Consider the following 14,431-nt stretch of genomic DNA (forward strand, 5'->3'; position numbering starts at 1 on the left):
AGAATTGAATAGAGTAGCTGCACATGCGCAGTACTCTCTCCTTTCGGCCCTGCTGCAGCAAGGGAGTCAGCACGTCATCATCTACATCCACAGCATATGTCATATGTCTTGATGGAAAATCTCCTTGAATGAGGTTCTATTGCTCTTTGCCAGGTTATAGCTTGTTGTGCGGTTTGGATGACACTTTCCATCTCTGTCCTGCCTAGGTAAAGCAGCCAAAGAAGCGGAAGCTAACCTAAGACGCCAGAGACGACTGGTGCGCTCCCAAGTTCTTAAGTATATGGTCCCTGGAGCAAGAGTCATCCGAGGCATTGATTGGAAGTGGAGGGACCAGGACGGCAGTGCTCAGGGAGAAGGCACAGTCACGGGAGACCTGCATAATGGTGCGTATACCTCATAGGCTCTTCATTGGTTTGGTATAAGAGTGTGGCGCTGCTGACTATAAATGTTTAGTGCTACTTGTACATCTGGGATGGATTGGCCCAACATCTCGGTGTTCACCTTCTCCCCTTCTCATGCTTCGGTTTCTTAATGGCTAAGATTTTTGCTTTGTCTTTAAGATATTCTTTAATCCTTCTTGTTTGATCTTCGGTGTGGCACTACAAGTGCAATCATTGTTTGATATCAGAAATACTGTTCTGCTTTTTTTTTTTCCCCCGTGCCATCCTTTGGTTTCGGAGAGGCTTGCTTTGGCTTTTTTTTTTTTTTTTCTCTGCCCAATTCCAATCAAAACTTTTTTTGCTGTCTGCTCTTCCGTCTTACACGCTACTATCCCTTTCCAGGCTGGATTGATGTCATATGGGATGCCGGTGGCTCTAATTCTTACCGCATGGGCGCGGAAGGAAAATTTGACCTGAAGCTGGCCCCAGGGTATGACCCAGAATCTGCGGCGTCATCCAAACCTGTCTCATCCACTGTTGCAGGCACGCCACCGTCCTGGAGCAGCTTGGTGAAAAACAACTGTCCTGACAAAGCCCCTTCCCATTCCTCTTCGACTTGCACAGTTGCTGGGGGGTTGACTGGTTCCTGCAGTCGCAAAGGGAGCAGCAGCTCTGTCTGCAGTGTGGCAAGTAGCAGTGATGCCAGCGTGACCTGTGCCAAGACGGAGAGAAGGGCAGAGGAACCAGGTTCTGATCTACACCATGATCCTATCCTTGTGCTGTCTTCTAACCCAGCAGCCCCCGGCTCTTCTACTTGCCCACCGGGAGCAGAGCAGGTGGGTGAAGGCGATAGAAAGACTGGTGATGCACCCGCTATATCAATGGGCATGGTGAGCATCAGCTCCCCCGATGTCAGTTCTGTGTCGGAGCTAAGCAATAAAGAGGCTGCTGTTCCCAGACCCCTGGGGTCCTCTGCTAGCAACAGGCTGTCCGTCAGTTCCCTGCTCGCTGCTGGAGCGCCAATGAGTTCCAGTGCCAGTGTGCCCAACCTGTCCTCACGTGAGACGTCCAGCCTAGAGTCTTTCGTCAGGAGAGTAGCAAACATCGCACGGACGAACGCCACCAACAACATGAACCTTAGCCGGAGCAGCAGTGACAACAACACCAACACTCTGGGAAGGAACGCTGTCAGCTCTGCCAGTGAGTATCTGAAATGGAACTAGGACATGTTTCTATTTAGCTGTATGGGTGGCATAGATGAGGTGAAAGGTGTTGTCCTTATCACCCGTCTTTAGTATCAGCCACAGCACTTGGATGAGTAGTGTGTCCCTCTTTACCAAACGGTTATTACTATTATCTCTGTGTTCGAGATGATTAGCATAACACACGAACCCTGCTGCAGCACCTCCTCTCTGACAGTAGAGAGAATTGATTAGGTCAGATGCAGGAACTGATATCTTAGCAACCGTAATTGCTAGAAATAAAATTTTAAGGTGCCCCTGAATCTGTGTAGTAGCCCCTACATTATGGTATATTTACCTCCAGATGTGTGAGGTGAAAGGTCCCCTTTAAAGAGTTGTCTATGTGGAGAACAGTACAGTTATTGTGACATGAATAGGTATGACCACCTCTCCATTAAACAAGGAGATAATCGTGACAAATTTCTTTGTTTTCTCCCCCAGCCTCCCCACTTATGGGCGCACAGAGTTTCCCTAATTTGACTACAACAGGAACCACATCGACTGTTACAATGTCTACTTCCAGTGTTACAAGCAGCAATGTGGCCACAGCCACCACCGGCCTCTCTGTAGGTCAGTCCCTAAGCAATACCCTAACGACAAGCCTGACGTCTACATCCAGCGAAAGTGACACCGGCCAGGAGGCGGAATATTCCCTTTATGGTAAGATTGGGTTCAGAATATTTTGTAATGAAGGGTAAGCCATTAAGGCCCTTGTAGGGTGTGCGATTGCTGCATAGCTATTCAGAAACTGGTCATGTATTGGATGTTGTGTTCTCCGTAGACTTTTTGGATAGCTGTCGGGCTAGCACTCTTCTGGCCGAGCTGGATGATGATGAAGACCTGCCTGAGCCAGATGAGGAGGATGATGAGAATGAAGATGATAACCAGGAAGAACACGAGTATGAAGAAGTAATGGTGGGTTCTCCTTTGAAGCGGATGTGGCTTAGGGCACCCTTACACAGCCTCTCCATAGAGAAAAGTGCCGCATGGCCGCACACATGGGGAAAGAGCCTGCTCTATCTTTTCCCCGTGTACAGCACCACAAATGTGTTGCACCGTACCGCCGCCGGACTGCCATTGCCGTCCATGGGGACGTATATGAGGCAGCATATACGTCCCCATAGATGGCCGTCTGAATGTACCCTTAGGCTTGTTAGTGTGTACACTGGAAGGCTGTACATTGCAGAATTGTCCTTAGTGTTTAACCTACACAGCTAATCCCATATGTAGAGAATCTTCCCAAGGGTAAATACAGGTCTAAGCATCTGATCGCCGAAATGGTAGTGCATGCGGATGATGAAGAACACACTGCTGCTGCTCTAGGTCATGTCAGGCAGCCGGTAGGGTTACATCGACCAGACAAAATAAACATATGTCCTGGGGCTTGCACTGGTATGAACACCGCCTTAGATGGGGCTATTTATTTTAACACCTTTTACTTGTGTTCAGGAGGAAGAAGAATACGAGACCAAAGGCGGGCGCCGTAGAACATGGGATGATGACTACGTTCTAAAACGCCAGTTTTCCGCTCTGGTACCAGCGTTCGATCCACGTCCCGGGAGAACAAACGTTCAGCAGACCACAGACTTGGAGATACCGGCTCCAGGTATGTCTTAAGTGGGGGTAGGTCGGCTGTATGGGTCATACTGGTATATAGACGCGGGCGGGAAATTTGTATAGATGTATTGTAATATAGTAAGGTATGTATTCTCATAGGATTTGCTAGAGAGTAACTTGGGGTATATAGTTATGAGGATGGGCCTATTGATGAGCCTGTCGGACACAGAGAGGTGGGGGAGCACTATACTGATGAATACACCGGACTCTTAAATAATGGGTCTGTTGCTATTTTCCATCTTTCTCAATGGTTACATATTGCAGGTACACCTCACTCCGAACTCCTGGAGGAAGTGGAGTGTGCTCCGCCTCCTAGACTAGCGCTCACTCTGAAGGTGACGGGCCTGGGGAATGGACGTGAAGTAGAGCTACCACTCAGTAATTTCCGCTCCACCATCTTCTACTATGTACAGAAACTGCTGCAGCTGTCATGTAACGGAGCCATCAAATCAGACAAACTGCGGCGGATATGGGAGCCTACATACACGTAAGAGGGCATTGCTTATGCTGGGGGGCGCTACAGATAATGCACTATAGTGGGGCGGGTTGTTAGATTACATAGAATTCAGGATAAGTAATGCTATTCTTTAGGCTTTGGCAAACTCGTGTATTAAGGGGTTGTCCCAAGTTTTATAATCCCCTTATCCACAGGATAGGTGATCGCTGGGCCCCCCACAATCCAGAAAACGTGGGTCCCATTTTTGCTAATGGGTGGAACACTAGATCGAGAATGCTTCTGCTTCTTGATTGATTGTTTATAGTAGTGGTCGGAGATGGCCGAGCGCTGTGCATGGCTACATATGTCCATGTGATTGAATAGAGCAGTAGGATGCATGTTTGTCCTGCAGCTCCAGGCCTGTTTTGGCCAAGCACAGCGTTCAGCTAGCTATGCCCGCTCCTATAAACCATTAACGGTGCAGCAGTACACGTGCTCGTCCTGCCGTTCCATCCATTAGTGGGAAAGGGATTCTCGTTCTCCAGGTTGTGGGGGTCCCAGCGGTTGGATCCCCACCATTCACCTTGTTATCCCCTTCCCTGTAAATGGATAAGAACTTATAAACTTGTTATCTAGACTTTGTCCAGCCAAGACTCTTTACACTTTTCTTAACAAACCCTACTACTCCTGTTCTATTGCTTTTTTTCCCTCTCCTCTTTCCACTTTCAGCTGCATATACAACAATGTGCTTAATGTATGGATCTGTTTGCTCATTGTCGGGGCGATGAACAAATCTGCAAGTGTTTGAGTTTTTTCACTTTTATTCCATGATACAGAATTATGTACAGGGAGATGAAGGAGTCTGATAACCAGAAGGAGACTGGCAGAATGGTAAGTGTCCTCATTTAGATCATATGTTCAGATCTTGTCGTTTACACTGCACTTCTTGCTTATTAATAGAAACCGTAGCAAACTGAATCAATATCTCATGCAGTTGACCCCCAATATATTTACATGGGTGCTGAGCTGCTGTAACAAAACTCCTCCACTACACACAGAAAAGAGCTGTTCTTTTTGCTCTGTGATATATCTGTACTACTAGCTGAAGAATGGGGGTCACAAGAATCGGAACCGCACTGAACTGGTACTGATGACCTATCCAATATCAAGAAGCTGGAATGGACTGCCCCTTTAATAAACAACTTCTGTTAATATGTGCACATTACAGGTCCAATGACTGTACGCTTTTTATAGCCATCTCCCGGATTCTCTATACACATGCATGCTGTCTTGGCTGAGCATGCATGTGTTTTGAATATGAAGAACTAAAAAAAAAGCTAATACCAGAAAGCTCTGGTAGTGTCTGATCTCCGCTGAGAACAAAAGGATTGGGCATGTAAGATTCAACATGCCAGTTCCTGTATTCCGTAGGCCCCTATAGACAAAATTATGTAATTTATATACATATGTTGGCAGTTAATGTACATGGGGCGTTAGATTGTATCAGCATGCACGTATATTAATGCATTGAGACTACTAAGCACATTATACCATAATGTGAATGATGCCGCTAACTGCAACCCATGTTAATACCAGGCCCGGTAATGCTGCTATACCCATCTGAGGCCTCTCCTACTGCTCCTTCTCTTCTGCATTACTTACAATGTCTCTTGTAGCTTAGTGGTAGGAGACTTTCCATTCAGTTTCCAGTAGTAGAGCAGATCTGTCCAGCTGTGATCTTCAGAGCTGAGATCTCCCTTAATACCGCATTCCCTTCTTCAGGGCTGCTGGTCCGTGGAACATGTGGAGCAGTCACTGGGTACAGATGCTTTGCCAAAGAATGATCTGATCACCTACCTGCAGAGGAACGCAGATCCTAGCTTCCTGCGGCGCTGGAAACTGACTGGAACTAACAAGAGCATCCGAAAGAACCGCAACTGCTCCCAGCTTATCGCTGCTTACAAAGTAAAGCGGGGCCGGGGTGGCTTGTCTATCTAGTTTATGCTTGTAGTGTGTGAGTCGTGGTGTATTTTGTGCCTTTGTTAACGGATCTAGAATTTTCTGAATTGTAAAAAAGTTGTGCTGTGAAGGTAAGTTAGCAAGTTTAGAACCTCTCCTTCACTTCCATCCTAACACCTATCGCTCCTACAAATGGGATACAGATAAGTTGTGCTTGTACATTGCCGCTCTGTCCATTCAGTGTGAGATAAAGGAGCAGATCTTGGCTATTGGCGAATGAATGGGTTTGGCAATGCACTCGCTCGGCTCACATAATCTCCTGATAGGTGAGGGTCTCAGAAGTCGGACCCCTAGGCAGAGAATGGGGTGGTGGTGTGCCCTTGCGATGGGTTACTTCATTCTTTTACAACAGGGGGGTTAACTGGTTGTCACTGGGCAATCCCTTTAACTATTTTCACATAGTCCTTAATGGAGAGTGGCTCCACGTGTTCTCACTTCCTATGGCTGGTTGAATGGAGGTCTTGAGATGTGATTGTGGATGTGTCATAATAATTATTTAAATAACCTTTATGGGAATGGAAGTCCCGTTGCAATTGTTTCAGTCTAATGCTGCATGCACACGAACATTTGCCCACCGTGCTGCGGCACACGTGAGCGCATGGGAGAGGAGGAGGGGTGCGCAATGCTCTCCTCCACCCCTCTCCATAGAGATGCACGGTGCCATAATATGGGGGAAAAATAGGAGAAATTATTTTTCCCCAGTGCAGAGCGGTACAATGGTGCACCATGCACCCATTGCCGGTCTATGGGGGACATGTATACGCCCCCCCCCCCCCCCCCCCCAATGTTGGTTGGCATGGTCCGATACAGTAATGGCCATGGGCACCGATCCATTAAAGAGTAATGCATCAAGTATGTCAGTCCTCTAAAGGTTAGTTCCGCAAGCAAATAGACTCCCACAAGCTAAATCAGGATTTTTACAGGAAATTTTGTGGCAAAGTCTGCCGTGTGTGAATGCACCTTAAGGCTGGTCCATAGAAGAATGGGCTGCGGTTGTATCCCTTCCCTCTACATCATTATATTCTGCTTGCAGGACTTCTGTGAGAACGGATGCAAGTCCGCGGTGATTCCTGCCACTCTTGGCGCAATACAGAGTTTCGATATATTAAGTCACGGCCGGGAGCAGCCACAAGCCAAGGCGGGCAGCGGGCAGAACTCGTGCGGCGTGGAGGACGTCCTGCAGCTCCTCCGCATCCTTTATATTGTAGCTAGCGATCCATACTCTGCCAGGACTCCACAAGAAGGTGCGTTTTCTTCTCCGTTTTTCTTAAATTCAAAGTCATTCGTCCACTAGACCCTTGTGGACAGATGGTGACGGAACATCTGCCTTTCTTTTGCAGAAGGAGATGAAATGCTGCTATTCAGTGTCTCCCCAGAGGAATTTACTAGCAAAAAAATCACAACCAAAATCCTACAGCAAATTGAGGTAAGTTGTATGAAGAGAAGAGGCAGAAACTAACACCGCACATTGTAAGATGAATGTACGATCCTATAAGGGCTGCTTAACAGATTTGGGATCACTTTGGATTTTCTAGCCCACACGGTGGCAGAGATGGGGTCCAATTATAATCTTCTCCACTGTCAGAGAGGAGGAACTGGAGCATAGGTTATAATTAATAATCAATCCCTGACACTGTCCAATCATAAAACAGCCAGTGTCGAGGAGGAGCTGAAGCAGAGGAGGAGGCGTGTGTTATGATCTTTTACACTGAGAAGATTATCCTAACACACGCCTCCTCCTCCGTGACACTGGCTGTTTTCTGATTGGACAGTGTCAGGGAAAATTTGATTATAACCTATGCTCCAGTTCCTCCTCTCTGACAGTGGAGAAAATTACAGTGGTCAGTGAGCTGGCGGGTAGGTCTCTTTTAAAAAAGACATTAGCTTTTGACAAACTTTACAAAACCCAAAGGTTTAAGTTAATAATATTAGTATTCCTTATGAAGAATGTAATCTAAATTTTCTAGATTAGTTTTTCTTTTTCCCCCCTGCAAGGTTTCTGCCTTCCAATTCAGAGACAACTGAGAATTGGACACCTAGCTGCTGAGACTTATTTCCCCTTACCCTCTCCATAGACTGCTGTGTAAATTGACTTCATTGAATTCAGAAGATTTTGGGGGTTGAGGGAGATGAGTCAGAGTAGAAATGGGCACTGATCTATGAGAAAGTTACTTGTACTACCGATTTATATAGAGTAGATATTGCCCATCTTTTAAGAATCTGATCATTGGATCTTCTTTTGTTACAGGAGCCGCTGGCTTTGGCTAGTGGAGCGTTGCCCGATTGGTGTGAACAGTTGACCAGCAAATGTCCCTTCCTCATCCCATTTGAGACAAGGCAGCTTTATTTCACGTGTACAGCATTTGGAGCCTCCAGGTATTGCTGAGCCTACAGGGATGCAGCCGGGAGCCACAAGGTCCTCAGATCCTGATGCCGTTTCCTTCTCTTATCCATAGAGCTATAGTCTGGCTGCAGAACAGGCGGGAGGCCACCGTGGAGAGGAGCAGGACGGCCAGCGCAGTCCGTAGGGACGACCCTGGTGAATTCAGAGTGGGACGTTTGAAGCACGAGAGGGTGAAGGTTCCCCGTGGGGAGTCATTGATGGAGTGGGCAGAGAATGTCATGCAGATCCACGCAGATCGCAAGTCTGTGCTTGAGGTAAGAACCGTCATAACTTGTATGTTCTTGATATGGACTTGGTCACATTTACCAGGTGTATCCATCATTATAGATAAGGACATTACCACAGTCACAGTGCATGGATCTATGAGTAATGTCCTTATATTTGATATCCATGGCCTCCTTCCTGCTAAAATCATCTTTTATAATTATGCTAATGAGCCATTACATTGTGTGAACTCCAATGCACCCCCTCCCTCGCAGTGTGTTGAGATTACAGCAGGCAAAGGGAGGAGCGAAGTGATGAGGAAGCAGTCGGAGGGTGAGTGTAACAGTCTGCACAGCTGCACCACAGAGGGGCTCCAGTAACACACCTCAGAGCCCTCCAGGCTCATTAGTTTAGTTTTAGTAGTTGATTTAGAAGGAAGGAGGCCATGGATAACAAATATAGGAAGACTACAGCAATAACTGTACCTGGATCTATGAGCAAGTGTCCCTGGTTTATTATGAACGATTTTTGTTGTTCCATTTCCCTCTAAAGGGGTTTTGCATACATAATGTCCAATCTGCTGTAGCTATGATGGAGACATAACCGCACGCTGTATGAGCCTATTGCCAGGGCAGGTGTCTAATGGCCTGCGAGCATCTGACATCTCATAACCTGCATCATTCATTTATCTTGATTTATCCTTGCTTCTTGTAGGTAGAGTTCCTCGGAGAGGAAGGGACGGGGCTGGGCCCTACCCTAGAATTTTATGCCCTGGTGGCGGCAGAATTTCAGAAAACAGACTTGGGAATCTGGTTGTGTGATGATGACTTCCCAGACGATGAATCTCGACAGGTAACAAGTGCAGATTGCATCTAAAATGAATGAGGTTGTCGGTGTGCAGCAAATAATTGATATTTATGTAATGAAAAGTGTAAAGTCTTCCAATATACTTTCTGTATCAGTTCCTCGTGATATTCTAGATCTCTGCTTGCTGTCATTCTATAGGCGGTTTCATTGTTTACTTGCTGTGGATAAACGCCAGCCCCTGGTCGTGTGATGTCACACAGCTGCACGGCTTGTTATAACGAGTCGTGCACCTGTGACCTCACATGGCCAGGTATATAACGAGCTGTGGGACATGACATGACCAGGGACTGGTTTATATCTACAGGAAGTAAACATTGTAACTTCCTGTTGCCTGACAGCAAGCAGAGATCTAGAACAGTGATGAATTGATACACAATATTCCTTTTATACTTTTTGTAACTTCATTACACTATAAATATGAATTATTTGCTGATCTCTCTACTCACGTGCCCTTTTGGAACATATTGACATCCTAGGAGCTTGTGTGGTGAATGGTTACTCTGCTCTGACTGGATAGGATATTCGCTGATCACTTATTCACATTGTGTAACCCCGGTCTTGTCTCTTAGGTTGACCTCGGCGGTGGCTTGAAGCCTCCTGGATATTATGTGCAGCGGTCGTGTGGACTATTCATAGCTCCCTATCCTCAGGACAGTGAAGAACTGGATAGGGTGACCAGGCTTTGTCATTTTCTGGGTGTATTTTTGGCAAAATGTATACAGGACAATCGCCTCGTAGACTTGCCTATTTCTAAGCCCTTCTTCAGGCTCATGTGTATGGGGGATATCAAAAGCAATATGAGTAAACTGTTATACGCCTCCAGAGGGGAGGACAGCGAGCACTGTACAGAAAGCCAATCCGAAGCCTCCACCGAGGACGGACACGATGCCCTCTCTGTGGGAAGCTTCGAGGAAGACTCCAAATCTGAGTTCATCTTGGACCCACCAAAGCCAAAACCACCAGCCTGGTTCCAGGGTATACTGACATGGGAGGACTTTGAACTCATAAACCCGCACCGCGCGCGCTTCCTTCGCGATATCCGAGAACTGGCTGTGAAGAGGAGACACATTCTGAGCAATCGCAGCTTGTCCGAGGATGAGAAGAACACACAACTCCAGGAGCTGATGCTGAAGAACCCATCTGGTTCTGGACCTACAGTCGGCATTGAAGACTTGGGGTGAGTTATATGGAGAGGTTTCTGTTACAGAATGAGGGTCACATATAGATGGAAATGTAATGATTTGGATGTGCGTTACAGCAGGAACCTTGTGCCAGCAGTGGGACCCCCTGCAACTTCTTACTACTTAAAGGAAACCTACCACTTGACGTGGTAGGTGTAAGATACATATACAGGGTGAGCTGTTGCTGGTGCTTACTTTCATTAGTGTCCTAAACCGCTGTATCGCAGTTTAAACACTTATTTTTTTTTTTCTTTACACCCGAAGGAGTTTTGGCGCACCATGCACGCGACCGTGCGTGCAGCTCCCCCGCATTTCCTATGCAGGTGCGCCGAAGCAGCTTCGGCTATAAAGTTTAAAAAGTGTTTAAACCGCGATACAGCAGTTTAGGACACTAATGAAAGTAAGCTCCGGCACCAGCTCACCCTGAGCTGGTGCTCGGTATGTGCATATTACACCGACCACGGCAAGTGGTAGGTTTCCTTTTAAGCTCCACATTTACAAAAAAAAATATATTTAACTTTTTTTTTTTTTTTTTTTCCCCATAACCATTTTTCCACTCCAGGCTTAATTTCCAGTTCTGTCCCTCATCTCGTGTGTATGGCTTTAGCGCAGTAGACCTGAAACCCAATGGTGAAGATGAGGTGAGATTTTTCTCTTTCTAGAATTTGCAGCTCTCTAAATATAATATATATAAAATGTATTACAATCTGTTATGGGAAAATTAGGGGCCTCTGCTTATACTTGGGTCAGCTAATACTCGAGTATATATGGTAATATATAAAATGTATTCCAATCTGTTAGTGCAACTTTTATAGGTCTGATGGGATGGTGCTTACAGTCCTAACACACACACACCCCACCCTTGGACAAGCTGTATGAAGAAAGCGGCTGTCACATGGGCACCTATCATGTCTGACATCTACAGGGGGAAAATTGGGGGACTGAAATTTATATTTTTTTTTTCATGTATGTCATTTGTGTCGCGTGACTTTCTTGCAGATGGTGACCATAGACAATGCAGAAGACTATGTCGATCTGATGTTTGACTACTGCATGCAGACCGGAGTTCAGAAACAAATGGAAGCGTTCAGAAGTAAGTTTAAGGGGTTAAATCTACATGATTGTTACAGATTATATAAAGTTAAGCTGTTCTAGAACGGAAGCTATTTACTTAATGGTACTGAAAAAAAGTCTCTATTCCAATATCTCTTCGAAATGAGGTCCAGAAAGGCCATTTTGTGGTCCTATAGCAGTGATGGCAAACCTTTTAGACGCCGAGTGCCCAAACTACAACCAAAACCCACATATTTTTCACAAAGTGCCAATGCGTCAATTTAAGCAGTAACTTATTACTCCCTGCTCTGTCACAGGTTTAAAGTATATAGGCCCCTGAGGACACCAATACACTAGAAAGAAGAAGACGTTTGGATTATCATTGTAGCTGTCTTCTAGGGTCCTGGGCTCTCTAGGACTGCAAGAGGCCTTGAGTCCTGTCTAGCGAACCCTGCCCTGGGGTGATGGCCTGGGTGCCCATAGAGAGGGCTTTGAGTGCCACCTCTGGCACCTGTGCCATAGGTTCGCCACCACTTCTCTATAGGAAGAGAAATGCAAGGAGTTGGCTAAACCGCGATTCATCGGCTCCATTCACACGTCTGCACATATGGCGGCAGTGAGCTAGCCACAAATATTCTGCATGGGGGCATAATGCACACCATGTCTCACCACAGGGCAGGTCCTATTGCTGCTGGATTTTTTGGCATGGCCGTTCAGGATCCTATGGAGAGTGGAGGGGGGAACAACACTAGCTGTTAACTGGAGGGATAAGTGGCGCCCGTTACCAGAAATGTAGTACTTATCCTTCAGATTGGAGGATGGCAAGAAAGTTTTCTCCAGGTGATAACATATTGATATATTCTGTTCTTTCTTAGGCGGCTTTAATAAAGTATTCCCTATGGAGAAACTGGGCTCTTTCAGCCCTGAGGAGGTCCAGATGATTCTGTGTGGTAACCAGTCCCCCTCCTGGTCCGCTGAAGACATCATCAATTACACAGAGCCCAAGCTGGGTTACACCAGAGAAAGGTATGTTCTGTCCATCAGAGGAGGGGTCTCCAGACAAGTGACATTGTCTAAGGGCAATCTTAACGCTCCTTGATGTCCCTGTATGCTATGAGGCTGTTAGAGGAAATCTACCATTTGCTTCTATGCATTATGAAACATACCTTGAGAATGCTGTAGCTACACTGATGCAGAAACACATCTTGTTTAATCCTTGAGCTGAGTGGTTTAGCTGAAAAAAACCAAACTAAATTATAATAATGAGGCTCTGTCGCAGCCCAGAGGCACTTCTCCTCTTAAACAAGATATGTTTCTGCATCAGTGTAGCTACAGCATTATTAAGGAATGTTTTGCTTCACTATGCATGACGCAAATGGTAGATTTCCTTTAAGGATATGTGGAGCAGGCAGAGCCTTGCAGCAAGACTCGTGTTAACCATATAAATGCCACCAGAGGCATTTAAATCCTGGGCACCGCCATCTTGGTGGAGATCATCGTTCCCTGTAAACCCATCGAGAAGGCGAGCCATTGCCTTGACAGCCTGGAGTTTTTATTATGAAGGCATTATCATTAATGAAGATCTGTTAAACAGTATATGGTAGGAATGATCAGACCTCTTATGGTTAAAGTACCCTAGGGGGTCTGCAAATACAATTAATTCAGAAAAACTAAAAATTTTGCTATAAATGAGAAAAAAAATTAACAAGTTTATGATTTTGTTTGCGCTGCATCCCAAAAGTCCTGCTCAAAATATAAAAGCTGTTATTCCCGGAGCAAAAGGTCACACAGTCCCCAAAATGGTTTAAATGAAAATGTCATCTCTCCCTGCAAAAAAGACGCATGAATTATGAAAGTTATTAGCGCCCGAATATGTACAAAAAGTTTTCCATTAAAAAAAAAAATCTATAAATGCATTCTGAACCTTAAATTGTTATCCCTGTGATAGTAACCACACTAAGAAGGGGAGCGCATTTGGAGCAAACCATAAAAACTGTAAATACAGATCCCGCAAGAAAATGGCGCAAATGCATTTTCCCATCAATCTCACTACATTTGGAGTTTTTTTTTTTTTGTTTTTATTACCCAGCTTCCCAGTACACGGCATATAATACTGTCACTAGGAAGAACAATTTATGCAGAAAACAAGTTCTATATATGGGAAGGTTAAAAGTTTTATGGATTTTATGAAGGTGGAGTGAAAAATGGAAAAAAAAAACCTGCAGTGTTTAAGAGATCATTGTTAGAATAACTGTTTTCTTGGCGATGAATCTAAAGTATACATGAAATTTGCATCAATTTTCTAGACTATTATCTGTTGTGAAGCAGGTGAGAAGTATAATACCATTTAACCCTTGCATGAAGTTGCTGTAGCTGACTGTCTTCTCCTTTTGGCCTCCTGCAGCCCGGGCTTCCTGCGTTTCGTGCGCGTCCTCTGCGGCATGTCCTCCGATGAGAGGAAGGCTTTTCTACAGTTTACAACGGGGTGCTCTACACTGCCCCCTGGAGGACTAGCCAATCTGCATCCACGCCTCACTGTAGTGAGGAAGGTAAGCTCATTCTGCTGATGTGACCTCTTATTGTAGAACAAACCCTAATGGAGCCCCTGTATACACTGCACGGTCTGTGTACATGTCATACGTAACAGATAACTTTAAATTGGGAATTTTGACATATTGTGAGAATATCCTGACTTTAGGGTAGTGTGTGTGGTGTTTTTTTGTTTTTTTTTTTTGTATTGATGAGATTTCAACATAAGAGGGAATTCTAAAAAGGCTATTTAATACCTGATCTGAGGGGGTAGTAGGTTTAATAGGGTAAAACCTGGCGATTTCTTTTAAAAAGAAACCCATCAAAATAGAGCATGATAAACCCTTTATGCTTGTCTATCAAAGGCTGTTACACTGTAGCACTCGCACCTCCCACTGTGAGTGATTGTCAGGTAGTGGGGAAGGTAAGTGCTCAAGGAGTAGTGGAGACAGTGTAACTGCCTATGAATCCACAGCACAGAGGAACTTTGGTAATGCCCC

At 45.4% G+C, this 14,431-nt stretch overlaps 1 protein-coding gene across 3 annotated transcripts in view; it reads left to right on the forward strand.

Annotated features, from left to right (window-relative positions):
• Positions 1-14,431, forward strand: part of HECTD1 (HECT domain E3 ubiquitin protein ligase 1) — a 43,633-nt gene that overhangs the window by 27,633 nt on the left and 1,569 nt on the right. The window contains exons 24-41 of one of the 3 annotated variants that reach the window (XM_072115393.1): positions 207-383; positions 783-1,580; positions 2,063-2,281; positions 2,403-2,536; positions 3,071-3,227; positions 3,503-3,725; positions 4,511-4,565; positions 5,457-5,639; positions 6,727-6,937; positions 7,034-7,119; positions 7,942-8,069; positions 8,150-8,351; positions 9,016-9,153; positions 9,738-10,345; positions 10,912-10,990; positions 11,349-11,442; positions 12,278-12,428; positions 13,807-13,951. In XM_072115393.1, coding sequence (XP_071971494.1) covers positions 207-383; positions 783-1,580; positions 2,063-2,281; positions 2,403-2,536; positions 3,071-3,227; positions 3,503-3,725; positions 4,511-4,565; positions 5,457-5,639; positions 6,727-6,937; positions 7,034-7,119; positions 7,942-8,069; positions 8,150-8,351; positions 9,016-9,153; positions 9,738-10,345; positions 10,912-10,990; positions 11,349-11,442; positions 12,278-12,428; positions 13,807-13,951 — 3,788 coding nt within the window. The remainder of the gene's footprint in view (positions 1-206; positions 384-782; positions 1,581-2,062; positions 2,282-2,402; positions 2,537-3,070; positions 3,228-3,502; positions 3,726-4,510; positions 4,566-5,456; positions 5,640-6,726; positions 6,938-7,033; positions 7,120-7,941; positions 8,070-8,149; positions 8,352-9,015; positions 9,154-9,737; positions 10,346-10,911; positions 10,991-11,348; positions 11,443-12,277; positions 12,429-13,806; positions 13,952-14,431) is intronic. The other 2 variants (XM_072115394.1, XM_072115395.1) reach the window with 2 other exon arrangements.

The sequence above is a fragment of the Engystomops pustulosus genome, chromosome 7, assembly GCF_040894005.1.
Source record: "Engystomops pustulosus chromosome 7, aEngPut4.maternal, whole genome shotgun sequence".
Classification (NCBI taxonomy): domain Eukaryota; kingdom Metazoa; phylum Chordata; class Amphibia; order Anura; family Leptodactylidae; genus Engystomops; species Engystomops pustulosus.